Source organism: Ursus americanus, chromosome 23 (assembly GCF_024610735.1).
Source record: "Ursus americanus isolate L20-20 chromosome 23, mUrsAme1.1.p, whole genome shotgun sequence".
In the NCBI taxonomy this organism is placed as follows: Eukaryota; Metazoa; Chordata; class Mammalia; order Carnivora; family Ursidae; genus Ursus; species Ursus americanus.
In genome coordinates this window covers 6,734,426-6,759,832 of record NC_142149.1, presented here as the reverse complement: position 1 = coordinate 6,759,832, position 25,407 = coordinate 6,734,426, and the positions used below count along the sequence as shown (strand labels likewise).

Sequence of the window (25,407 nt, the reverse complement as noted above, 5' to 3'; positions counted from 1 at the left end):
GGGAGAAGGGCCCTGGGCACGAGCCCGGGGGCGCGGGGAGGCGCCCAGGAGCTCCCAAACGGACGCGGCGGCGCCGGGCGGACACAGGGCCTCTCCGAGGGGCGGGAGGGACGCACAGGCGGGCAGCCGCCAGGAAAGCGGCGCAGGCTCGGGCGCCTCCCCGGCGGAGGCGGCCAACTCTCGCCTGCAGCGCGGGAGGGGCGGGGGCGCAGACGCGGGAGGCGCCGTCGGGGCCCTCCCCTTGCCCCGCCTCCCGGTCAGCGCCCTTGGCCGCGGGCGCGTTGTTGGTTTCGGGTTGTCAGGCAGCGGCGGCGGCGCAGGGAGGCTGCGAGGGACCAGGCGGCGGTGGGGGTGCGGCTCCGCCATGCCCGCTGTCGCGTCCTGAGCCCCTCCACTCGCCGCAAGCATGAAGGACAGCGGGGACTCCAAAGACCAGCAGCTTATGGTGAGACCCCGACAACTCCCTTCTCGTCCCCATTCGTAGCCCCGGAAACCCAGCCTCTGACTTGGCCGAGGTCACAGCTGTCCTGTCCCCTCACCCCCACTAAAAGGACACTGAGGGTCAGGGTTGGGACTGTCCAGAGCAACTTTCCACAAGTCCTGGATGTCAAGAAGGAAGGTATCATGGCCATCCTTCTGAGGCCTGAAAAAATCAGCCTAGCTTCAACCTCACCCCCCCCTTACACCTTACCTCCAAAGGACCCCTATCCCCAAAGCTTGTGCGGTTGGATCTCTGGGGCGGGACTGGTCTCTGATCTAGAAAAGCCGGGGGCAGGGTGGGCTTGACCTACCTGCCCAGAGAAGGAAAGGGGGAGTTTCCCTGTGAGCCAGAGCTACCCTGGCGCTGTGGGCTCGGTAGTTTGAAGCACTGGGAATCACAGGTGAGCAGACGGGAGCCGTGGGAGCCAGAGTTGCGGGCATGGGGCTGAGAGTGGCTGGTTATTGGGATGCAACAGAGAGGCTGTCCAATATTTCAGAGAAGTGTTGGAAAGAACCAAGATGCACCCCCTCCCTGAGCCCTGGGGGCTGGGACAGATGAAGGGGTGGGGAGGGGCGCAGGGGCAAGTAGAGACTGAAGACAGACCCCTGGGGTCTGGGTGGCTCAGTCAGTTAAGTGTCTGACTCTTGATCTCAGCCTAGGTCTTGATCTCAGGGTCGTGAGTTCAAGTCCCATATTGGGCTCCAGGCTGGGTGTGGAGCCTACTAAAAAAAAAAAGGACAGGCCCCCAATGATCACTAGTGCCATATTAAAGCAATAAGGGGGCAGCTTAGTGGCCCCAAGCCACTGCCCCTTCCACCCCTCTCCCCATCCCCTAACTTCTGAGGCCTGGGAAGGGAGGGCTCCGTCCCCAGCAGGTGGCTGGTAATGGAACTGGAGGATAATGTCACCCCCAGACAACCTGTCTTTATGGGGTGAGCTTGTGGTTCCAAAGAGGAGCTTGACCGCAGTCCCAAGAAAGCCTCAGGCTCTGGAATATTCTCTTTGGCAGTTTAGATGTGGCTCTTGAAAATGGCTGCTTTGGCCTGCACGGTGTGCCCCCAGGGCAGGGATGGAGGGTCCTCCCTCTCCCACCCATGGGGTTTGGCCGAGGAGGCCGGTAAAGCTCTGACGGACAGCAGAGGTCCCTCAGAGAGTGATGTTCTTACTCGGCATGAGGGTCGGTCAATGATACCCACACATTTCGCAGGCATTTCCCCTTGGTCAGTAGAAGAAATGCACCCCCTTGTTCTTTGGGGAGACCCATGCCCAGGATGAAGACCCACCAGCTCTTAATGGCTAGAAAATCAAGAGAGGAGGGAGTGCCCCATGGTGCTGTGCAGGGTAGGAGTGTGGCCAGGACGGCAAGGGGAAGCTCCGCGGGCCCGGCCGCCCCGCCGCCAGCCAGGCCTGCACCTTCCGCTACCGTGCATTATTCACGGCCACGCTCACAGGCTGCGCCAGTGCCAGGCCTCCAAGTTCAAAGCCCTGGGGAGCTGCAGGTGCTTAATTTGGGCGTGTGACTGATGCAGGCTGGAGGAGCAGTCTGCTCTCTCCCCCGGGACTCTCCCTGAGGCCCGGGCTCCCCGGAGAATTTCGTAGATTCAGAGTGTGCTCACATGCCGTGGACCTGCCCCCCTCCTCCCAGGCGGTGGTCTTGAACCACTGAGTTTTCCTTAACAGCAAGGAGGCCTGGGATGGCCACACAGGGGAGAACCCAGGGGGCTTGCCCAGGGGAATCCGGGGTCCTCTCATCCTTCTGTCTGTGCAGCCTGCCCCTCTCCTTCTAATCTCGGGGGTCTGGCCTTCTCTCCTAGGTGGCGCTCCGGGTCCGGCCCATCAGCGTGGCAGAGCTGGAGGAAGGAGCCACCCTCATCGCCCATAAAGTGGACGAGCAGGTACGCGGGGCTGTGGCCAGGAGCCCCAGGGCAGGTCAGAGGTGTGCTCACATGTGGCAGGGCGGACACCTACTCACCAGGTGGCGGCAGGAAGGGCCCCTGTGGCTTGCAGCATCACCCTTCCTCCATCCACTGAACTCTTGGTTGTGTCATTGATGACATTGTCAAGGAAGCCAGGGTTCTTCTTCCAAGAAGCCTTTCCAGATTGATCCAAGGAGAGCTGAAAGCTTCCCTGGCGTGGGTGGGCCCTGAGCTTCCCAGTCCAGCCGTAAAGGTGTCACATACCGTCCGTGTACCCATGACATGACTTCCCCGCCCAACAGGCCCGCTACACGTGGAGCGTGTCTGCTGTCCACGTGGTCTAGAACTAAAGCCTACCTCCGGTTCATGTTTTGCAAAGACTGTTCGTGTTTTGTAAAGTCTTGGGGTATCTGGTTGCTCTCTTTGTCCTCATTTCGCTGTGATAGGGTGGGCAGGGCGAGTCCCACCCCCATCCGCACAGGGGGCAAATATTTACCAAGTAGCCACAACACACCGGAGCAGTGCTCGGAGCTGGAAACCACAGTGAGCAGAAAACACCCTGCCCCCGCTCCGGTACCTTCTGGTCCCGCACAGGGAGACAAAGGGCTCATCAAAGAATTAACTCCAATGAGGGCTGCAGAGAAACATGTGGCGCTGTGAGGGGGGCCTTGAGCCAGCACAGAGGTCCGGGAGGGCTCCCTTAGGAGATGGTGCTTGAGGTAAGACGAGAGGAGAAGGGTCCTTCGCAGGTAAATGGAGGGAGACACTTCAACCAGAGGGGCTAGCAGGTGCAAAGGCAAAGGGTAACAGAAGAGCCCCGTGTGGCTCCAGCAGGAGAGAGAGGGCGCAGAGGCGGGAGGAGGCCGGGGACATAGCAGCGGCCAGACTGCACACTCTTAGACCATGGCCGGGATGTCTGTTTGGGTGGACAGGTGAGGACACAGGTGCTGGGCTGGGGGTGGGCACAGCGGTGGCGATGGCTCGGTGGCTGCTGCTGCTGGCTTCTCCTGAGTGTGGGGCTCATCAAGACGGCAGGATACGCTGGTGACTCAGAGAAGTCCAGTGGCCCTGCCCCATACAGAGAAGGGCACACGTGGGCACCTGCTACGCCCGGACCTGGGTCCGGCAGGCTGGACTCAGGAAGCCCAAGGGCCGTGAGAAATGAGCTGGAGGCAGACCATCCAGCCCGCAGTGCACACCTGCCTCTGGGCTCCCCTGGGGACAGGTGTCCCCTCCAGCCTCTTCCTTCAGCTCCGGTGGGCACAGCAGAGCCTGGTGGCGCCAGCCTCCTGATTTCTCTCTCTCTTTTTTTATTTTTTAAGATTTTTTTATTTGAGAGAGAGAGAGAGAAAGGAGGAGGAGAGGGAGAGGGACAAGCAGACTCCGCGCCGAGCACAGAGCCCGACATGGGGCTCAATCTCAGGACCCCGAGATCATGACCTGAGCCAAAACCAAGAGTCGGACGCTTAACTGACTGAGCCACCCAGGCGCCCCTCCTCTGTTCACTCTGGGAAAGGGCAGCCTTCCTCAGAGACCTCGGAGGAAGCAGGGGATGACTGGAAGGACCCTATGTGTCTGGGTAGGCCGGGCGGGAGTGGGGTGAATACACCTGACTGTCATGCAGGGTCGGTTCTGCTGTTGCCAACTGCATGGCCTTGGATGGGCTGCTTCTAGGAGCCTCAGCTGCCTCATCTGGAAGTGGGGACGGCAACCATAATGCCCGCTCTAGAGGGTCTTCGTGGGTTAATTATGCTCAGTGCTTCCCCAGTGCCTGGCACACAGTAGGAGTTTAATAGCTGTGAGTGGACATCATCAACTAGCGACTGGAATCTCCCCAGAGCTGCCGGGTTGGCTGATAAGAGGGGCCAGCCTGATGAGCCAGAAACCACCCTCCAGGCAAGGGCCACTCCCTGTTTGTCCAGCTTGTCCCCAAGAATATCAGGTCCTCAGGGCTGGGACAATGATGGCTCTCTTTCTCTGTGGTTCCTGGCTCCCGGCCGGCGTGGGGGCTGAGATATTAACTGGTGTCGATGGAAATGCTCTGGTCTAGGGTACAGTCCACTGTGTGCCCACACACGCCAAACACTGGCTCCTTTCTGTCCCTGCAAGTGGAGAGGGAGGGTCCGGCCTGATCTGGCCGAGCTGTGTCTCTGAGAAGGTCCTGGGCCAGACAGTCCTAACAGGGCTGCTCCTTTGTCAGCTGAGAGATGCAGGGAGGGTCGTCTGAGCAGCGTGGGCTCAAGGCTGTCAGCACAGACTCCAGGTCCTGCGGGGAAAGCGCTGGGCTTGTGGCCTCGAGCGCCTTCTGTCCCCACTGGGCTCAAAGATGACCTGCCTGGCCCGCCTTTTTGGGAGTAGCTACTCCCTTGCTTGCGACCATCGTGGCCCGGGTGGCCCGGTGCGACGGAGGCCTTCCCCAACCCAGCTTCTTCTGGCCTGGGGCTCCGGGCTCTGCCTCACCTCTGTGTTGGGTGGGTTACTTTTCCCCTGCTCGTGCCGTCGCGGGCCTGGGGTGAGAGGAGCCGCTGCGTGGAGCATCCCAGAGGTCACTGTTGAGAGTCCAGCCTCCTGGTGGTCGGCAGGGGGGCAGACCCTGCCAAAGCCCACCCATCAGTGGTTCTGAGTTGGGAGAGGCGGACCGAGGACTCAGCCACCCACTGGCTTGGGCCCCCGTGAGGGGTCTTAGGACAGCCTCCCTTAGAGCCACGCATGGTTCTAGAGACGCGCGAGGTTGTAGCAACAAGGTTCTGTAGAGCTGGGCACTCCCACAGGCAAAGTGTCCTCCGGGGATAGGAGGCCGGTGTGCCTGGATTCTGGGGAAGCTGGAGGGAGGGTGTGGACTTGTAAAGGGGGCCGTCTTGGTGCCTTAGCAGGCTTGTGGTCTGAAGGCCCCCTTTCAATCCAGGACCAAAATCATAAGACCTTCTCTGGAGGTTTTTGGAGGCTAATATATGCACAGTGCTTCCAAGGGCCTGGCATACAGTAGGGGCTTAATAGAGGTTAGCTTATGTAAGGATTGAAATAAAGGATGGTTTTGAGCCTAGAGGTGAGTGACACTTGGCCCACCTCCTGCCTTCCCGCCTCCCGTGTCAGAGCTCTCAGCCCAGGGGTCCCCGAATGGTCACGTCCCCACTGGATGTTCCGGGAAGACCACTGCTAGCTCCTGAGGTGGGGCTGGACCCTGACACCAGACCCCTCGGCGGTACCATTGATGACCACAAAGGGAGGGCAGGGGCAGGATGAGAGGCTGCTGGGGCCCGGAAGTTCCTGGGTAGAAACAAGCAAGGCCACAGCCTGCTGACCCTCCTCCCAGCTTTCCATGCTGTTTACCTCCAGGATTTAAGTCACTTGACAATATGTGTAATCCCATAATTAGCCTTTATCTGCTCCAAGTCCCGCTGTCACCCCTGGGCTCCTGGGGTCCCGTCTGAGGAGCCACACCCTGGCCCTTAGGCCCTGGCCGGCCCCCAGCCTCTTTGTCCTCATCAGAAGACAGGGTATTCGGAACCTGTGCCCCCTGCCCCCCGGCCAAGGGCTGTTGAGAGGCTCACAGGAGACGGTGTGAGGGAGAGCCCTAGCCACACACACAGCTCCTGTGAGAGAGAAGACATAAGGTGACCAGTGCCAAGGGTCAGACATGAGTGCTGGGGGGGGGGCAGCCTGCCTACAGCCCACTCCCCTATGTACCCACCCTCTGGATGCTTCTCGGCCAGCCCATGGCCCCAAAGAGCTGAACCTGGTGGGGAGAGACTGGGAAGGGACCGAGGGTTCTCTGCCGTGCGCCGCCCCCCCAGCCCTCTCCCCACTCCACCTCCCCAGCTCCTCCCCGTCCTGGCGAACCACTCACCGACCTCCCGTCTCCATGGATCCGCCTCTCCATGGAATCTGCACTCCGTGGTCCTTCGTGTCTTCTGGCTCCTGTCACCCTGTTTTCAAGGGTGGTCCCTGCTTCTTGGCTGTTGTGAATAAGGTGGCCAGGACGTAAGGATCCTCGCCCCTCGTGACTGGATGGGTGCGAGGCAGGCGCAAGTTCAAAAGGCCAATGTGTGTGGCCCCACTTGTCCCAGAGATTCGGGGAGTCTGGGTGGTGCCTGGGGGTCTGCCTCTAGCTCGCTCACGGGGGACCCCGATGAAGGTGTTGGCGGAGCCGTGAGAGACGCAGCCCTATCTGCATCCTCGAGGTCATGCCTCCCCTCCTCCTGGGCCTCAGGGCCCTCGGATCCCGTAGGCAGTGGGGGCCTGGCCAGCTGTGGCTCTGTGCTAAGCAGCCCGCTGGGCCCCGGTGGCTTTATGAGCTCAGCGGGCTCCTCTGTGGTCCTTTCCGGCTCTAGCCTGAAGGCGACACCTTCTTGGGATCAAAGTGTCCATTCTTGAGCGCTCACAGGACGGCACATTTACAACTAGAAATATGACCAGTAACAAATTCTCCTTAAAGAAAAAGCAAACAAAAATCCAGAAGCAGGGGCGCCTGGGTGGCACAGCGGTTAAGCGTCTGCCTTCGGCTCAGAGCGTGATCCCGGCGTTCTGGGATCGAGCCCCACATCAGGCTCCTCTGCTATGAGCCTGCTTCTTCCTCTCCCACTCCCCCTGCCTGTGTTCCCTCTCTCGCTGGCTGTCTCTATCTCTGTCGAATAAATAAATAAAATCTTTAAAAAAAAAATCTAGAAGCAGCCTCACAGGGGGGATACCCACCTCAAGTCAGGCTTTTGTTTGGCTCTGCCTCGTGTACACCCTGAGACTAATGGGGCTCATGCCGGGCTCCCTGGACTGGAGGTAGAGTCCCTGAGCCTGGGGCCTTCCCGGATTCTGATTCTCTGCTGGCGCTTCCTGAGTGGTCTGGGAATGTTGCTATGATTTCTTCTTTCAAGGCGACAGCCCTGTTGGCCCTCCCCGACTTCCAACTGGGAAGACCTTGGGGCCCAGAGAGGTGATGCAGTTTCCTCAAGGTCACATAGCAGTGTTGACCCTAAACCCAATTTAGGGCACCCCTTCCCTTGGAGATCTTCACTGCCAGTCTTGGAGGCTCGAGGAGGAATGATCTGGGTTGGAGGTTTCCAACTGGGGGCGATTTTGTCCTCCGGGGACATCTGGCCATGCCACACCTGGGAGGGAGTCGTGTTACCGACATCCGATGGCCGGTGATGCTACGAAGTGCCTGCGGTGCACAGGACAGGTCCCTGAACCGTGATCCGGCCCACAGTGTCCGTAATGCCATGACTGAGCCACGCTGGCCTCGGTCTCGCCCTCTGGGAGCCAGGAAGACGCCAATGAACCTGCAAATCTGATGAGAGCACCAGCGGCTTCAGCGTGTGGAACAGGCAGAACTGTCACTCTTTGTTCGTGGTATTTCTCACCTAGGAGATGCTAGGGAGGAGCCCGTCCTTCACCAGCATGGTGGTTACAGATGCCCTCCCCCTAGCCTGAGGCCCCTACTTCCCTGTGGATCTCGGGTTTCCGGGCTCCAAGTCTGGAACACTGGAAGGGCCCACATCCGCACTGAAGGAAGAGCAGGTCTGAGAGGGAGGCAGTGGGGGCCTCTGCGGAGACAGGAGACCCTGCCTCCTGCCCTCTCGCCAGCCTCGGGAGGCCCCTGTGGTTACGGAGCGATCCACGTCCCCACTGGAGCGTCCCAGGGGCAGGTGGCCAGCGTGCCATGGACGTGAACATCAATGACCCAGGGACTGTGAAAGAGAGGGCCCCCCACGCGGAGCCCACCACTCCTGGGGGCTGAGGGAGGGGCCGGCCGAGGCCCCGCCCCCCTCAGGTGCCCACAAGCCCCCCCCCCCCACTGCTGGTAAGCCTGCCTGGGGTGGTAGAGGGTTTGCAAGGCTTGTAAGGAAGTACCACAGACTAGGCGACTTTAACCACAGGCATTGATTCTTACACCGTCCTGGAGGCCAGAGGTCTGCAGGGTCCGCTCTTTCTGAGGGTCCCCAGGGACGGACCCGTCCAGGCCTCTCTCCTCGGCTTGCAGATGCCCGTCTTGTCCCTGTGGCTCTTGAGGTCCTCGTCCTTCGATATGTGTCTATGTCCAAACTTCGCCTTTCCAGAAGGACACCAGTCGGACTGGATTTAGGGCCCACCCTCCTCCAGTGTGACCTCAGCTTAGCTAGGTGCCTCTGCTATGGCCCTGCTTCCAAACAGAGTCGCGCTCTGAGGGTCTGGGGGGTAGGACTTCAACATTTGAATTTGGGGAGGACACAGTTCAGCCCATACCAGGTAGGCATTGGCCCAGCCAGGCTGATTTTGGTCCGCTCATTTACTCAGGAGGCAGGGGTGGGTGGCCTGGTGGTCAGAAGCCTGGGTCCTGGGACCAGACGGCTCTCAGTCCAGCCAACTCTGTGCTTGGCTGCGTGGCTTTGGGACATTACCAATTTGATTCCTCATTACGACAGAGGGATCCTAGGAGTGTCTGGGAAAATGTGTGTAAAGCACTTTGCACAGCGCCTGGTACGCACTGAGCTCCCCCAAAGGCAGCTTTATTCAGCAAACATTCCTCGGGCACACGCTGGGCGCCCGCCAGGATGACATTTAGGGGGTGCGTTGGAGGCTGCGCTAGGGCCGGGGACAGCATGTGCTCGCAGAGGGGGCCCAGATGGCTCGCCTCTATGGCCATCTCGGGCCCATGCTCTGGAGATTCTGGGAGCAAGGACAGGAGGGAAAGTCCCCTCACCTCTCATCTCTTTGCCAACTCCTGCTGATCCTTAAGACTCATGCCAGCACCACCTCTTTCAGGAAGCCTTCCTGTTGTGGTACCGTGGATCAGTGCCCCTCCCTACACTCTGACTGCCTCCTTAGAGTCAGACATGGGGAAACCACATCTCTCTCACTCCCTGGGCCTCGCATACTGCCTGGTACACAGAAGGCCCCCCTGCCCTGCACGCCCTGTGCTGCTCTCTGGCAGCCCAGAGCACCCGTCCCCAGCCCTCCCGGGCCCAGCTCCACTTCACCTGGCCGAGGGGCACAAGGCCTTTGTTGTGTGCCAGAGTGGACATGGGTGGGGGTGATGCTTGGGAGGTGGGGCGTGGGCTGGGGCCCCAGGCAGATGGAGATCCAGACAAAGACCTCTTTAAGAGGGGTCATGGCAGCTGTGCTGACAATGTACTGATTCAGGGGCCCGGATTTCAAAGGAACCAAATGTCCAGGGTGGCATGAACTTGGCAGTGCCCGGAGGTTGTTTGAAGGTGATCAGGGGTGATGAGCATCAACACCCGCTGCTCACCCTCCCCTGCACAGAAGGCCCCAGAGGGTGCCCCTGAGGTTGCCGGCACCCGAGGGGTGGGAGCTGGATTGGCTGGCCGGGGTCCTGTTGCCTCCCACTGGGCCCCATGCCAGGGGACTCATAGGCGGCGTTACCTTCATTTGGGTCTGAAACTTGATCAGGGCTTATGCTGCTGGCTTTGGGGCCTGAGACAGGAACTGGATCCCGGAGGGGGCTGATAGGGCACTGGGGCTGACGCCCTGAGGAGGTGGCTAGGGACAGCTGGGCACCCCAGGGAACAGCTGCGGGCCCAGATGCCTCACGCTCAGCTCACCCAGCCTCTGGCAAGCTGTGAGGGGGCCACGTCAGCGGTCTCATTCTTTCCCTGCACAAAGCTCCTACCCAGCGGGTCTGGAGCTGTCCCCCCTAACTGGCTTACCTGAACTTGCCTGGCTGGATGAGCCTTCCGGGTGAAACTCCTGGGGCCAGGCCTCCCGGGGAGATGCCTTACCCCCTCTGTCCTCCCTCCTCCATGACAATCCCCGGAGAGCACCCTGCTGGGACCCCGAGGTCTTGGACTCGTCCACACGCAGTGAGCACAAGTGTGTACCTACCACAAGCATCCAGGTAGTGAAGGAGCGGGGCTTGACATTAGCACACACCTAAGCACTGAGAGGAGTCTGGTGGGAGTCCCAAGCGGTGGCCTCCCGGGACTGGGCCCCCTTAATCCTGGTGCTCAAAGGGAGTGCACCCAGAGGGACCCACTGTGGATCTCCCAACCCCACAGTGCTGGGCTGGGCTCCAGGCTGGCCTCCTGCTGCCTTGCCGTCAGCCCCCTCTGTCCCTCAGGGTGACTGCCCCTCATGCCTTGTCTGTTCTCAAGCCCTTTTCAGGGATGTCACTGGCCCCGGCTCCCCTGCTGGCCCAGGAAGGGAGTTCAGTCACAGTCCGTGCAATCCAGGACAGCACTTGGACAGCCCATCCTCCTCAGTGCCTGGCCCTCTGTTAGGACTCAGTTTACCTCCTTGGTCAGCATCTTGTCACCAGAGTCAGATTAGGTAGGGCCAATGTGCACAGCGGGTACTGGGGCCTCACTCAGCTGGGGGACACCCTCCCACTGCCACACCCCACCGTGCAGGGCCCCTGAGAGAGCAGAGGGCACAGAGGGCATGCATGAGAGCAGGTTAACAATGGTGAACAGGGAGCCCAGGAGCCAGACGGCCAGGGCTCCAGTCCTGGCCCCACCGTTCCTTAGCTATGTGACTTGGGCCTCGATGTCCCCATCTGAGGGTAATGAGTTCAGGTGAAAGGGCTTAGTGAAGATGAGCTATGGCTATTACGTGCCGGGAGGAGGGGCTGGGTGTGAAGGTGCCCACTGCCTCCATCTTTACCACCTGCGCTCCCGCTGGGAGTGGAGGGCACCGTGAGGAGGACACCGCACCATGCTGGCTGCGACCACCATCTGGCCCAGGAGCACAGCCGAGACTTGTTTTGCCCTCGCTGCCCAGCACGAACCCAGGTGCTCCCGAACACAGAGCTGCCTCTCAGGGGCACCCTGATGAGGCAGCCGGGGCAGAGGACAGGGACCCGACCTGGAGGCTCAGCTCCTGAGGGCACTCAGGCAGGCGCAGAGCCCGTGGCATCCTGGTGGCCCCCTCCTGGGTGAGGGTGGGGTGACCCGTCACCTGCATTACCCCCGCTGTCCCTCGTCACTTCTCCTTGAATGAGGACCTGGAGCACTTAGTATATGCCCAGTGCTGTGCCCACACATGCCACACACATTATCTCATGGGCTCTTCATGGCCCTGCAGGCAGATAACATTCCTGTCCCATCTGGCCAAGGTGGAGACCCAGGCCCCGGCAGGTTAAAGTGGTCACACAAGGCCGCTCTGCTGACAAGGGTAGGATGGGCATGCAGACCTTGCCCTGATCTAGTCTCCGGCCTTGTCCTAAATCCCCCTGACTCCAGCCCTCCCACCCATCTTTGAATGTCTTCTGGCATTTTCATCAGTCTGGGCACTGGCCCTCCCCACCACTTCCCTAGGCCAAGAACCTCTGGCCAAGACCCAGCCTCCTTCCTCTGCACCTTCCCTCAGAATCCAGGACCAGGCTTAGCACACCCAGGACACCTGGGCCAAGGGAGGGACAGACTGGAGCTGGGTGTGGAAGAGGCTTGGAGTTTGTTCTGGAAAATGGGTCCCTTGATCACCCTTGGAGCAGAGGAAGAACCTGGTGGGGTCCCTTGTATATCCTCCCAGCCCCCCACAGAGGCCCTGACCCTGCAGGGAGGGGAGCCCAGGATGGCCAATCTGTACCATCATCCTAGCTTCCAGCCCTGAGCCCCTCCTTCCACCCCCAGTTCAGGCTCGAGACTGCAGGGACCTTGATAAGTCACCCCAAACCCCCCTCTCTGACACCAGTGGGCAGTCCCCCAGCCCGGCCCACTTTCCTCACCCCTGTCACCCTGCAGTCAGTGGCTGTTTGCTGCCCCCTGGGTCTACGCACTGGCTGAGGCCAGGGTGCAGAGGGGTGCGGCAGGGCAGGGCCTCAAGTGCCACACGGAAGTGGCAAAGGGTCTGCAGACTTTGAAGCCAGATCCCAGGTTTTGAGTCCCAGTTCCCCCACTTGCTAGTATGTGAGCTTGGTCAAGTGACTTCTCTGAGCCTCAATTTCCTCATCTGTCGAGTGGGAATAATTATGGGCCTCACCACCTGGCCTTGGAGTGGCAGGGGTTAAGTAAGTCCATGTGTCTAAAGTGCTTAAAGCAGGTCCTGACATACAGGAGCTGACAGGGAAGGGCTGGGCCTCGGGCTCGGGGGCCTGGGGCTGCTCGGCTCTGGGACCTCCAGCAGGACCCACCCCACTGCTTGCCCCGTGTCCTGGATGAGGAGAGCTGAGGCCAGCGTTGACATGGGTGTGGGCCTGAGGCTCCCTGGTGACTGCCAGACCCCCCTTGGGGACTTTTGCAGATGGTGGTTCTCATGGACCCGATGGAGGACCCTGACGATGTCCTGCGGGCACACCGTTCCCGGGAGAAGTCCTACCTGTTTGATGTGGCCTTTGACTTCACTGCCACCCAGGTGAGGGAGGGCCTGGGCCTAGGGACATGCGGGAGCCCCTCTCTAACCTTTGACCCCCCCCCCAGGAGGGGACCTCAGGGGACCCTGCCACTGACCCTCAGGCCTCCCTCCACCACTAGCTCTCTGGCTTTTCCCTCTCCCGCATCTCCATGTGTGCAAATGCGCGCACACCTGCAGGGCTTGTGCCCAGCCTCCCACACGGACACACCCGAGTCAGTGCACAGACCCCACCCGACACAGGCACCCACACGGCACACCCCCCGGCTGGCCCCCATGGGAGCTGGAGGAGAGCGCGTGAAGCCCATCTGGTGCAGGGAGGAGTCTCGGGGAAGCTGACACCCTCCCAGGGACCCCTGTCTTACCCATCTGGGGGATGCTCCCAGAAGCAGATGTAATGTGGTCTCGGGGAGGGGGGCCAGAAGCCAGTAGTGGGGGCAGGCGTCTCAGGTGTCCTCAGCTCTTTTTCAGGCTGGTGTCCCCCATGGGTGGAAAGCAGAGCCCCCCACCCCTGACTCCCCGCCCCTACTCCTCGGGCTGAGAGCCCCAGAAACAAACTGCTTATGCTGGGGGCCAGGACAGCCAGGGGGACATGTGTGCTCTGCCCTGTGTGTACCCGAGGCCTCTGACGGGTCTTTTCTTCCCGGCAGGAGATGGTGTATCAGGCCACTACCAAGAGCCTCATCGATGGCGTCATCTCGGGCTACAATGCCACTGTCTTTGCTTATGGCCCCACAGGTGAGGAAGGGGCCAAGACTGCGGGGCCAGATGGTATGCCCCATTCGTCCCGCTTGAGGAACAAGCCCCCTCTCCCTCTATCAGAGAACTACTCTGGCCCCAACTGAGGCCAGAATCAAGGCTGTAGCTGATCCGAATGTCCGCAGGGCCCTCTGGCCCCAGAGGCCCCATCCCCAGCCAAGAATGCCAACCTGCCCGCCCCCTACCTCCTTAGCCATTTGCGGGGGGCGGGGTGGCCAGGCTTGAGGACAGACCCAGGTGTGCCAGGAGCCCCTGCCCAGCAAAGCCACGCTTCTGGCCCCCACCCTGCTCACCCACCACCTTGTTCTGCCCCAGGCTGTGGGAAAACCTACACCATGCTGGGCACAGACCATGAACCTGGCATCTACGTTCGGACCCTCAATGACCTCTTCCGTGCCATTGAGGAGACCAGCGATGACATGGAATATGAGGTGTCCATGTCCTACCTGGAGGTGAGTGCAGCTTAGGTGAGAGGCTCCTAGGACAGCCACACACATGTTGTGGGTCCTGCTCTGCAAAACTCTGGGGTTCAGAGAGGTTACACAACTAGGCCAAACAGTAAGTGAGGGGGTAGGGATTCAAACTCAGGATCCTAGACCTTGAAAGCCGAGCCTTGCCTATTTTGGCACACTTCAAAGTAGCCTTGACCCTGAGCCAAGACCTCAGCCACCCTTCCAGATGGCTCAGCACCTGGCTATCATCAAGGGCCCCTTCCTGAAAGCCGTGTCTGCCCTGCCACCCCACCTCCAGGCACTGTGTGTGCATGGCTATAGGTGAGACCCGCATGCACGCGCAGGCTTGAACCTGCCAGCCTTTGATACCTGGCCTCAGCCCCCAGCGCCCATCCCGTGGGAGTGCTACCACCAGGCAGTGAGGAGACATCAACGGTGGGAGCGTGCAGAGGCTGGAAGAGGCAGAAGAGCCAGTGGGCTGCACTCCACCTGGCTCCTGGCTGCCCCGGCTCCCTCCGGGAGCTGATAATCTCCTGGGCGACAGCTCAGGAAGGGCAGTGAGGCATTGCTGCCAGCCACACTGCTCCAGCCAGCACGGCAGGCGTCGACTCAGCCAGCAAGATGCACTTGTAGGGGGCGGTGCAGGGAAAAGTAGCATAAGCGTTGCCTAGCAACAAGCAGGGCTGGCCATCAGTCAGGTCCCCATCTTCGGCCCAGTGCCCAGCCCGCCTGCAAAGGGATCCCACTTGGTTCTGAAACTTTCTGTATCTCAGGTTCTGGCAGCCCAATGTTTCCCTGTGGATGCTGAAGCCCCCTGACCCCCACCCCATAGAAAGGAAGGGGTCTTTCTCCTTAACCAGAGCTTCCCTGTGAGGAGCCTGGAGCTCCCAGGCTGGGACTCAGAATGTGGGAGCTCCTGTCCCCTTCTTGCTCGGGAGGGATGGGGAATCTGGTCTTTGTCTGAACCTCCTGCCCTTAGTCTCCCGTGAACACCTGTCCCCCGCCCCTCCCCCACCGGCCCCATCAGATCTACAATGAGATGATCCGGGACCTGCTGAACCCCGCCCTGGGGTACCTAGAGCTGAGGGAGGACTCCAAAGGGGTGATCCAGGTGGCTGGAATCACCGAGGTCTCCACCATCAACGCCAAAGAGGCAAGTCTTGCACAGCCAGCGGGGTGGTGGAGAGGGCCATTCACCCCCCTGTGGGGCAGGAGGGGACAGAGGGCTGCAGCCAGGGAGCCACTGCCCGCTCAGCTGGGACTGGGGTGGGGCTGGGGCAGACACAGACAGTCCTATAGCCAAGCTGGGGGCTCTCACCCGCCTCCATGCCCCTGGCTGAGCTAACCCTGGGGGACGCACGGGGCAACCAGCCTCCAGACTGGCCCCCCTACCTGGGCCCCTTCCCAGCCTCCAAGATGCAGGACGTGGGGGCAACCCCACGGATCCCCAAGCGTGGCTTTCTTCCCACCCACCCATCCAGGTCATGCAGCTGCTGATGAAGGGCAACCGGCAGAGGACCCAGGAGCCCACAGCGGCTAACCAGACGTCCTCCCGCTCCCACGCCGTGCTGCAGGTGGCCGTGCGCCAGCGCAGCCGGGTCAAGAACATTCTGCAGGAGGTGCGGCAGGGCCGCCTGTTCATGATTGACCTGGCTGGCTCTGAGCGTGCCTCCCAGGTGAGGTCAGCTCCCCCAGCATTGGGGAGAATGGTTTTGGGGGGCTGGAGAGAGGGCAGGGAGGCTGACCTCCCAGCTCCCCCAGGAGATCGGGGGAAGGCCATCCTAGGCAGAGTGGGGACGAGGGGGCCCCCTGGGTAAGGGAGCATGACGGGAAGAGTGGGGTGGGGTATCCCGGCTATCTGTGGGAAAGGGCATGGGATGGGGAGGGTTTCTCCAGGAAGGAGACTGGCGGCCCTCGACGAGGGTCAGTGGGAATGAGAGTGAGTGGGCCCAGACAAGGAGCTGGGACAGGGGAGACAAACGCCCCCTGACTCAGGAGGCCCTGCCTACCACATCGAGGAGAGAGGAAGGCCCATCACCGTCTCTCAGAGCATTTGTCCCCGACCCTAAGTCCTGCTCGCCTGGCCGCGGCCTCGGCCTGACAGCACCACCCGCTGGGTAGGCCCAGGTCCCCCTCCTTCAGGCAAACTGGAAGGTTTCACGGTCCCGCAAGTGATGAGGGCAGGTGATGTCACTGCTAGCAAATGCAAGGGACAGGCCAGCAGCCAGAGAGAATGAACAGGGTTTCATGTCCGAACATGTGGGATTGGGCTTAAATGGGGGCGGGGTCCAGAAGCACACCCCTGTCTCCCAGGAAGGCCTGAGGGCTTCTAGGAGGGACACAGCAGAGCAGCCAGGCGGAGGGGCTGGGCCAGAGGCCCCAGCTCTGGAGGCCAGGCAGCTCTGAGCAGAGCTCCTCCGCCTTGACTTGTCCCTGCAGGCCCAAGGAAAGGAGGGGAACCCAGCAGGCTCACACATGTACGCTCGTGTGCTCACACGTTCATTTCCCTGCACACTCTCTCTCACACACACACACACACACACACATACACCTCCCTCACATTCTCTCTCTCATGCACACACACGCCTCACATTCTCTCTCTCTCACACAGACACGCCTCACATTCTCTCTGACACACACACACTTGCCTCACATTCTCTCTCTCACACACACACACACACACTTCCCTCACATTCTCTCTCTCACACACACACACCTCACATTCTCTCTGACACACACACACTTGCCTCACATTCTCTCTCTCTCTCACACACACACACACACACACACACTTCCCTCACATTCTCTCTCTCACACACACACACCTCACATTCTCTCTGACACACACACACTTGCCTCACATTCTCTCTCTCTCTCTCACACACACACACACACACTTCCCTCACATTCTCTCTCTCACACACACACACCTCACATTCTCTCTGACACACACACACTTGCCTCACATTCTCTCACACACACACACACACACACACTTCCCTCACATTCTCTCTCTCACACACACACACGCCTCACATTCTCTCTGACACACACACACTTGCCTCACATTCTCTCTCTCTCTCTCTCTCTCTCACACACACACACACACACACACACACACACACACACACTTCCTTCGTTCCCCTGAAGAAGCCCGGGGTTCCCCCTGGAGCCACGTGCCCGTGGTCACGCCAGCTCTCAGCCGAGCTGCCAGGGAAGCCTCAACCTCCTTCCATGTCATTCTCAGCGCCGTGGGGCCAGCCCCTGGGGGAGGCAAAGAGCCACACTCAGTCCTCTCGGAAGCCTTCAGTCCGTCACTCTCTTGGGAGGCCTTCGGGTTCTCTCACCTTCTGGAATGCCCTCGATGACCCCTGGGAGGAGGGCGAGACGAGGCCCTGGGTCCCTGCACAGTTCGGAGCCCTGAGGGAGAGGGAGGGACGGCCGGGGCGGTGGCGAAGCCTGTCCCCTGCCCCACAAGGCCGCCCTTCTGCCCCCTGCCGCCCCCAGACGCAGAACCGCGGGCAGCGCATGAAGGAGGGCGCCCACATCAACCGCTCGCTGCTGGCCCTGGGCAACTGCATCAACGCGCTGAGCGACAAGAGCAGCAACAAGTACGTCAACTATCGCGACAGCAAGCTCACCCGGCTCCTGAAGGTACCGCTGCAGCGGGGCGCTGGGCCCCCAGAGCAGGGCTGCTGGACTCACAGCCCGGGGGCCACTCGACAGGCCAGAGGGCATGGGACAGAGGGCGAGTCCCTAGGGCACCTTCCCACCCTGGGTCCCAGCCCCCGTGGCTGCCGCCTTCCCCCGTCCTCTTGTATGAGGGGAGGGACGGGGAAAGCTAGGAGGCCCCGACCTGGGTCAGATACTTGAAATTTCAAATGGAAATTTGGAAAAGAAACCAGTAGTGGGAAGGGGGAACAGAGGAGGCGGGCTATCTGGCCCCGGGAGAGTCCATGCGATGCTTAAGACCAGCACGTGGGAGTGAGTGCGTCCGTGAGTGTGTGTGACCGAGTGAGCGAGCACAGCCTGATAGGAGCAGGGTCCCGGGGAGGGGGTCCCTCCCTGAGCGCAGCCCACCCTCCCCGCCATCCAGGATTCCCTGGGTGGGAACAGCCGCACGGTGATGATCGCCCACATCAGTCCGGCCAGCAGCGCCTTTGAGGAGTCCCGGAACACCCTGACCTACGCCGGCCGGGCCAAGAACATCAAGACCAGGGTGAGGGCCCTCCCTGGGCCAGGACCCAAGCCCCCGGAGGGATCCCTGCCACCCCACGCCCCTCTCTCTGGAGCCGGCCACTGTGGCACTGGCCTCCTTCCCCAGCCCGTGTCCCCCTGTGCCCTTCCCTGCACCTTCAACACCTGTGCACCTGCCAGGAAGCCCACGGCTCCCGAGGGCCCCTCCCCCTTGTTCAAGGTCATGCTCCCCCTGCCTCATCCCCTTCCAGCCCCATTTTTCATTTTCGGATGCCCATTCAGATGTGGCATTTTCAAAGCCCCCAATCTGTCAGGCCAGCGGCAGCCGATTCTGAGCCCTTTCATGCGTCCCCTCCTTTGCTCTTCGAGACTAGAAGTGGCTCTGCCTGGCTTCCGAGCCCACGTTGTCACCCTCGGGCAAAGGCGTTAGAATCCCCGCTGCCTGCTGTAGGAAGCCTCTCTCGACCAGAGTGTGTGGAAGAGTGGGAATGGACACTCGCCAGATAGAACTTACAAACACTCCCGCAACACTACACTTCGCCAGCCACTGTCCCAGGGGCTTTGTGTGTTAGTCCAACCCTCCAGGAACTTAACGGGAGGAGGAGACATGCTTGAATATTGATAGTTCAGACTATTATTAATAGTTGGCAAGTGATGCCAACAGTAGGTGCTGAGGCAGTGAGGGAACGGGGAGGTGGGGGTGGGCTGGCGGGACCTGGTGAAGCTCTTTGGGGACTGTGAGTGGGGACTCTGAAGGATGGGGAGGACATTCTAGAATGGGGTGTAGCAGTAAGCGTAAAGTTTCAAGGGCACGAAGGAGATGGTGTCTGTGATGGGGGTGGGGACAACAGGACAGTTCCTCAACCAGAGCAGAATCTTCCCGATGGAGCAGTGATCAAATGCAAATTGAGAGGGGTGCCTGGGTGGCTCAGTTGGTCAAGCATCCGACTCTTGATTTTGGCTCAGGTCATGATCTCAGGGTCGTGCATGGGCTCCTCACTCAGGGTGGAGTCTGCCTGAGATTCTCTGTCCCTCTTTCTCTGTGCTTACCCCTGCTTGTGCTCTCTCTCTCCCTAAAATAAATAAAATCTTTTTTAAAAAATGAAAATTGAAGTAGTGGTAGACCCAGGTGAAGGAATTAGAGCTTTTCTCCCGAGCAATAGGGAGCCACTGAAGGTTGATGAGCAGAGGAAGCAGCATTTTGGGAGTATGGGTCCAGCAGAGTTATGGAGTGTGATGGGTTTTGGGGTTGGAATCCAGGGAGGCCATGACCGTCATCCAGGAAGATTAGGGGGCAGGAAGAGAAAGGAAGACCCTGCAGGCTGCCCCCAGCATCTGGGGTCACTGGACCTGCTCTGCCCCCGTGCTGTGCTCCCCACAGGTGAAGCAGAACCTGCTCAACGTCTCCTACCACATCGCCCAGTACACCAGCATCATCGCGGACCTGCGGGGCGAGATCCAGAGGCTCAAGTGCAAGATCGAAGAGCAGGGGGGGCGGGGCCAGGCCCAGGGCCGGCTGGAGCGGGGGTGACATCCGCCACATCCAAGGTGTGTGCGTGGGTCTGTGTCTGTGGGAGCCCATCTCAGGCAGCCCTCCCAGCCTGTCTCTAATTGCTCAGGGGTCAGGTGGTGCTGGGTTCAAATCCCAGACTCAGGCTTTTTTGGGCAGGTAGCCTTGGGCTAATCACTCAGCTGCTCTGAGCCTTCTGTCCTTCAAGCGTCAGACAGAACAGTGATCTCTCTTTCAGAGTCTTAACATTAATTAAGGTTAGGTGAGATCACACAAGTGAGAGACATGTGCGCATTTACCCGTGGGGGGAGGGGCACTCTCAGGGCTGTAAGGCTGTGCCCCGCATCACTGGAACGGTACCGTTCTCTTGTAGATTTGTGTATTTGCTATGATGGTTTTCCAACAGATGGCAGTAAAGTGTCTAAGGGGCACCTTTTTATAGTTGACATAAAGGTGCTGTAAGGGCTAGGGGAAGCCCAGTTCATGCAGAGGAGCTGCAATCACCTCTGGACCATAGCCGGAAGACTTAGGGTGGCAGTGGGGTGTGGGAGGAGGTAGTAATCTAGGAGGTCTTTTGGGAGGAGGTGGTCGGACAGGAAGTGGTTTGGGAAGAAAGGGGTGAGGGAGGGCCCCATGTAGGCCCAGATTTTCCTGGCCTGACCCTCCCTCCTCCACTGACTTCCTCTGCCCCCCATCCTCTGGGCAGCTGAGGTCCAACTGCACAGCGGGCAGGGTGAGCAGGCTGAGATGGGACAGCTGCGGGAGCAGCTGATCAGCGCTTTCCAGGAGCAGATGGACGTGCGGAGACGCCTGCTGGAGCTGGAGAATCATGCCATGGAGGTCCAGATTGACACCTCCCGCCACCTGCTCACCATTGCCGGGTAAGCAGCCCCTGCCCTGGGGGCCTGGGACAGAGGGGCTGGGAGCTATAGCCACACGCTCTGCCCCTCTGGTCTGACTCCCATGTCTCCCTGCGGGGGGGTGGGGCGCGGCAGCTGGGAGCACGAGAAGTCCCGCAGGGCACTCAAATGGCGGGAGGAGCAGCGGAAGGAATCCTTCACCAAGGATGACAGTGAGAAGGACTCGGACACGGGTGATGACCAGCCAGACACTCTGGAGCCCCCGGAGGTGGCCTCAGCCCGGGAGAGCATTGCTGCCCTGGTGGGGGAGCAGAAGAAGCTGAGGAAGGAGAAGGTGCCTGGGGCTGGGGGCGGGGGAATGGTTTGAGAGGCCCACGCCAGTAGGGATGGAGTGGGGGTGGGGTGCAAGAGGACAGACCTGGAGCTCAGGCCTCAGATCCTCTGTGACCTGGCTAAATTCCTCCTTTGTGCCTCGCTTACTCATATATAAAGGGGGAGTAGTCATGGTGCGGTCCTAGTGGGGCTGTAGGGGAGAGTCCATCAATGCCTTTTGCATACCAAGGGCTCATAAAATGGTAGTCAGTAATTTAATCAGGGTTTTCCAGATAGCGAGATCTTTCCCTTCTATTGGGGAGCATACCCAAACCAGGGGCTTCGGGGTGCCATGAGGAGCCCTTAGGGCATCAGATGGCCTGGGGTGGGGCAGATATCCATGGAGCTGATTCCAGGGGCAGGCTGTGGTCAGGGTGGCAAGAAGGTGGGCATGGAGGGCCATTTAGGAGCAGCCCCTGGTCGCAAGGCCCAAGACACAGCTTCGAGGGTTAGCCTCAGGATGGGGCTTCAGCCCGGGGGGGGGGGGGGCTGCAGGAACACAGACAGGCTCGGCAGAGGGGGACCAGCCCCTGGCCAACCCGCCGCCTGGCGCTGACCCCCCGCCGCCCGCAGCTGGCGCTGGAGCATCGCTGCAGAGAGCTGCGCACGCGCGGCCGGCGCCTGGAGGAGACGCTGCCGCGGCGCATCGGCTCCGAGGAGCAGCGCGAGGTGCTCAGCCTGCTGTGCCGCGTGCACGAGCTCGAGGTGGAGAACACCGAGATGCAGTCGCACGCGCTGCTCCGGGACGGCGCGCTCCGCCACCGCCGCGAGGCCGTGCGCCGCCTGGAGCAGCACCGCAGCCTCTGCGACGAGATCATCCAGGGCCAGCGGCAGATCATCGATGGTAGGCCCCGCGCCCCCGAGCCACCCGGGGGCCCTCTCGACCCGCGGAGGGTCCCAGGGCCCGAGCTGAGCCCCGCCCACTCCCCCCGGCAGACTACAACCTGGCCGTCCCGCAGCACCTGGAGGAGCTGTATGAAGCCTACCTGCGGGAGCTAGAGGAGGGCAGCCTGGAGCGGGCCACCATCATGGACCGGGTGGCCTCTAGGGCCCTGCAGGTGGGAGCGTGGGCGCGCCTGGGCCTGGGCACGAGCACCTGCACTGATAGACGGGCTGATGCCCTAGGCAGTACCTGCAGGCAGCTGGGGTGGGGACGGGACTAGGCTGGCCGGCACCCAAGGTGTTAGCTCCCCTCCCTTCTTTCCCCACCCAAAGCCTTGCCTCGCCGGAATAAGGGGCCCGTCGCAGGGCATTCTTCTCTGGCACTTGTCCCTACCCAGAGTCTGAGGGTCAGGGTTAGCTATCTGAGCTATCAGAAATGGCCCCAGATGCCCTCCCAGGAGACCAGGCCACGTGGCAGTGCCACTGTGAGCCAGAACACAAACCCACTGCTCTCCCCAAACTCCTAGGCCACGGTACAGCCTTGGTCACCGTGCTGCTTGTCCCCCTGTGCTGTCCCCTGCTCCAGGACCAAGTCTTCTGAGTGCCTTCCCCCTGCCACCTTCCCTCCCCAGGACAGCTCCTTGCCCAAAATCACCCCGGCAGGAACCACGCTGACACCGGAGTCAGACCCAGAGAGCGTGAAGACGCCGAGCTCTGAAGTTCAGCGCCTGCAGAACAGCGTCCTCCCTCCCCTCAGCACAGAGAGGTGAGGCAAGAGACCACTTCCAGCCAGTCCTGCCAGCCTGAGCAGCCACCTGCCAAGCCATAGCCCAGGGACGCCGGCCCAGATCAGGGTTAACTGGGGAAGATGGGGCAGCAAAGAAAGGGAGGAAGTGGCATAAGGAGGAGCCAGGACGCTTGGGTTCTCTCTCCCTTCTCACTGACAGCTCTCCCCTGGGGTGGGGCTGGGACCTCAGTGGGACCAGCCAGGTCAGTAGCCTCCCACCCTCCTCTGCCAACCTCAGTGAAGCCAACCGCATGTTCAAAGCCAGTCCCCGAGCCTGGCAGGTGAAGAGTTCCTCTGTGCCCACCCCGCCCCCCATCCAGATCAGCGGCCTGGTGACCCAGGAGGTGAGCACTGAGCACTGCTGGCCCCGGGTTCCACTGCTGTGGGGGGGGGGGCTGGGTAGACACCCAGTGGTTGGGATGGAGCCTTCCCAAAATGGCCTCACCCCTGAGGCCCTGCTGTCTCTGCTGAGTAAGACCTGGGGTCCCTGCTGAGTCTAATGCCTTTCTCTTCTCAACCACTTCACCTGCAGGCCCCGGCTCAGGACAGCCTGGTCAGCCCAAGCAGCCGGATCAACTCTTCTCCTGACAGCAGTGAGAATCTGTCGGAGATCCCCTTGTCCTACAAAGGTGTGCCCCCTGCCAGCCCTGTCAGCGTGAGCCTGGCATCATCTAAACTGTTCGGGTCACCCAGTCCATGCCCTCCTGCACTGCTGAATGCACCCACGCCTTTGGTGCTACCCATTCTAGAAAGAGGCTCCAGTGCCCAGAGAGGATTAACCACCTGCTCCAGGACACACAGAGAGCTGAGGGCACAATCAGAAGTCAGAACGAGGAGCACATGACACTTAGGATCTTGTCCCCCCTTCCCACCCAGTAATAATTCTAAGAACAAATAAAGACGGCATCCCTACCCCCTAAGCCCATTTTCTCAGTTAATCCTCACAATAACCCAATGGGCTTAGTTTCACCATCCCCAACTTACAGATGAAGGTAAGGCTCAGAAACTGGCCCCAAGTTTCTTAAATAGCAGGCAAGTGGGAGTACTGCAATTGGGACCCAGGCCTTCTGGCTCTGCTCATTTCCTGCCTTGGCAGGAGACGGGGTGTGGGAGGTGTGGGAGGGGGAGGAAGATGTGGTCTTGACCCCCTGGTTGGTTGCCTCTTCTGTCCCGCTACAGAGAGGAAGGAGATCCTCACTGGCACCAAGTGCATCTCGGTGAAGGCTGCGCGGCGTCGCTCGCGGGCTGTGGGCATGGAGGGACGCCACCTGCTGGCACCTGCTGGGGAGCGCAGCAGCCTGTCTCTGCACTCGCCGAGTGAGGCTGACGATTCTCAGCCAGCCGGCCCTCTAGCCTGCAAGCGGCCACCCAGCCCCACGCTGCAGCATGCTGCCAGTGAGGACAACCTGTCTAGCAGCACGGGCGAGGCCCCATCCCAGGCAGTCGGGCACGGTGGCGATGGCGCCGGCCCCTGGATGCGTGGCCAGAAGAAAAGCCCCAGCAAGAAACGGGAGGAGTTACTGGAGGCCAAGAGGAGAAAGCGGCGGTCCCGGTCCTTTGAGGTCACGGGGCAAGGGGTGAGGCAAAAGACAGGGGATGGGGTGTCTGCGCCCCTTTCGTTGTGGATGGGGGCCTGGGGGCTCCTGCACCACCCTCCATGCCTCTATCCCCCAGGCTGGCATAAGGGGCATACAGGGCTGGCATTCAGGGCAGATCCCTGTAGCAGATACCACACAGCTCTGACTCTCGCTGTTCTCCAACCAACACAGCTCTCCCGCCCCAAGACACACCTCCTGGGGCCCCGTCCCATGGAGAGCACCTCGGACCATAGGGTGCCAGTGTGCGGACACCCAGCACCTGGTATCCGACATCTGGGAAAGGTCATGCTGCCTTTGGCCAAGGTCAGACTCCCTCCAAGCCAGAGCACAGGTCAGTAACAGCAAGGGAAGGAATGGGAGGCGGGGGTCCTTAGCCGGCCCAGGGAGGAGGCATGTTGAGCTTCCTGCACCTAGGGCTACCCATTGCTGGAAACTGGGTTCTCACAGAATATCTGTGGGACTGACATCTTGGGGTTGTGCCCCTAGGGAGTTCAAGGCCACCGGGTGACCAGAGAGGGAGGAATTCCTAAACCCCTGCTCCTGGCCCTTCCCCTGTTGCAGGTCCTGGGGACTCCTCACCCCTCGCTGTTGCCTCCAACCCAGCTGGTATTTCCCGACGGGCTGCCCGTGGGCCCCGCCTGGCTTACGGCACAAGCACCCATGGCAAGGACGGGAGCTTCCGGCATACCTGAGGGGCCCTGCCTGGAACAGCCCTCCTGCCCCCAAGACTGGATGGGGTGTAGCAGAAAATGGGAGATGGAGGCTGGGCAGATGGGGGTCACCTGTGAGCAGGAGCTCAGGATCTCAGAAGGCTGGGGCTCCTGAGACCAAGGAATTATGAGGGTGCCTGCCCACCACCTCCATGCTTTCAGTGCCGCTGGGGAAGGGAGGTGAACTCAGGAGGCACAGCTGGGATGACAGGGCTTCCTGGCCTCCCAGCCCTGGATAGAGCCCTGTTGCCAAAACCGTATAGAGACCTGTGGCCGGACTCAGCCTTGGAGATGGGAGGGGGAAAGGAGCTGTTCATGGGACAGGGCCCCTGGGCCCACATCTGGGGCAAGGACATCCTGGATTGTTGGGGAAGGAGCCAACATCACTTCGAATACTATGGTTGGGGCAGAGGAGGGAACCTGGTTTCATTATTTGGCAGTGGAACAATAAAATCCCATTTGGGTCTTGATGGTTATGTTGGAAACTAGACCTTGTCCGGAAGGTGGGGTGGCCATGACTGATTAAAAGGCAACCCAGCTGCCTTCCTCCTCCCTCCCCGATACCCCATCTCCCTCTGGCTGGTTACACTGCAGCAACCTACAAA

The 25,407-nt window shown here is 60.7% G+C and overlaps 2 protein-coding genes across 2 annotated transcripts; both read left to right on the top strand.

The window, feature by feature from the left end:
* Positions 1-312: 312 nt before the first annotated feature.
* LOC148107925 (kinesin-like protein KIF19) lies at positions 313-19,614 on the top strand. Its single transcript, XM_087854718.1, has 10 exons — positions 313-445; positions 2,296-2,376; positions 12,568-12,678; positions 13,326-13,413; positions 13,750-13,886; positions 14,914-15,039; positions 15,368-15,562; positions 17,394-17,540; positions 17,983-18,105; positions 19,465-19,614. The coding sequence occupies exons 1-10, from the start codon at positions 407-409 to the stop codon at positions 19,612-19,614; spliced, it is 1,197 nt and encodes a 398-aa protein (XP_087710844.1). The 5' UTR covers positions 313-406.
* LOC123803180 (kinesin-like protein KIF19) lies at positions 19,498-25,278 on the top strand. Its single transcript, XM_087854148.1, has 11 exons — positions 19,498-19,631; positions 20,300-20,474; positions 20,589-20,787; positions 21,399-21,669; positions 21,762-21,883; positions 22,340-22,473; positions 22,733-22,838; positions 23,027-23,123; positions 23,674-24,071; positions 24,264-24,423; positions 24,654-25,278. Exons 2-11 carry the CDS (start codon positions 20,341-20,343, stop codon positions 24,782-24,784), a joined length of 1,752 nt encoding a protein of 583 aa, XP_087710274.1. The 5' UTR covers positions 19,498-19,631; positions 20,300-20,340; the 3' UTR covers positions 24,785-25,278.
* The last annotated feature ends 129 nt before the right edge of the window (positions 25,279-25,407 follow it).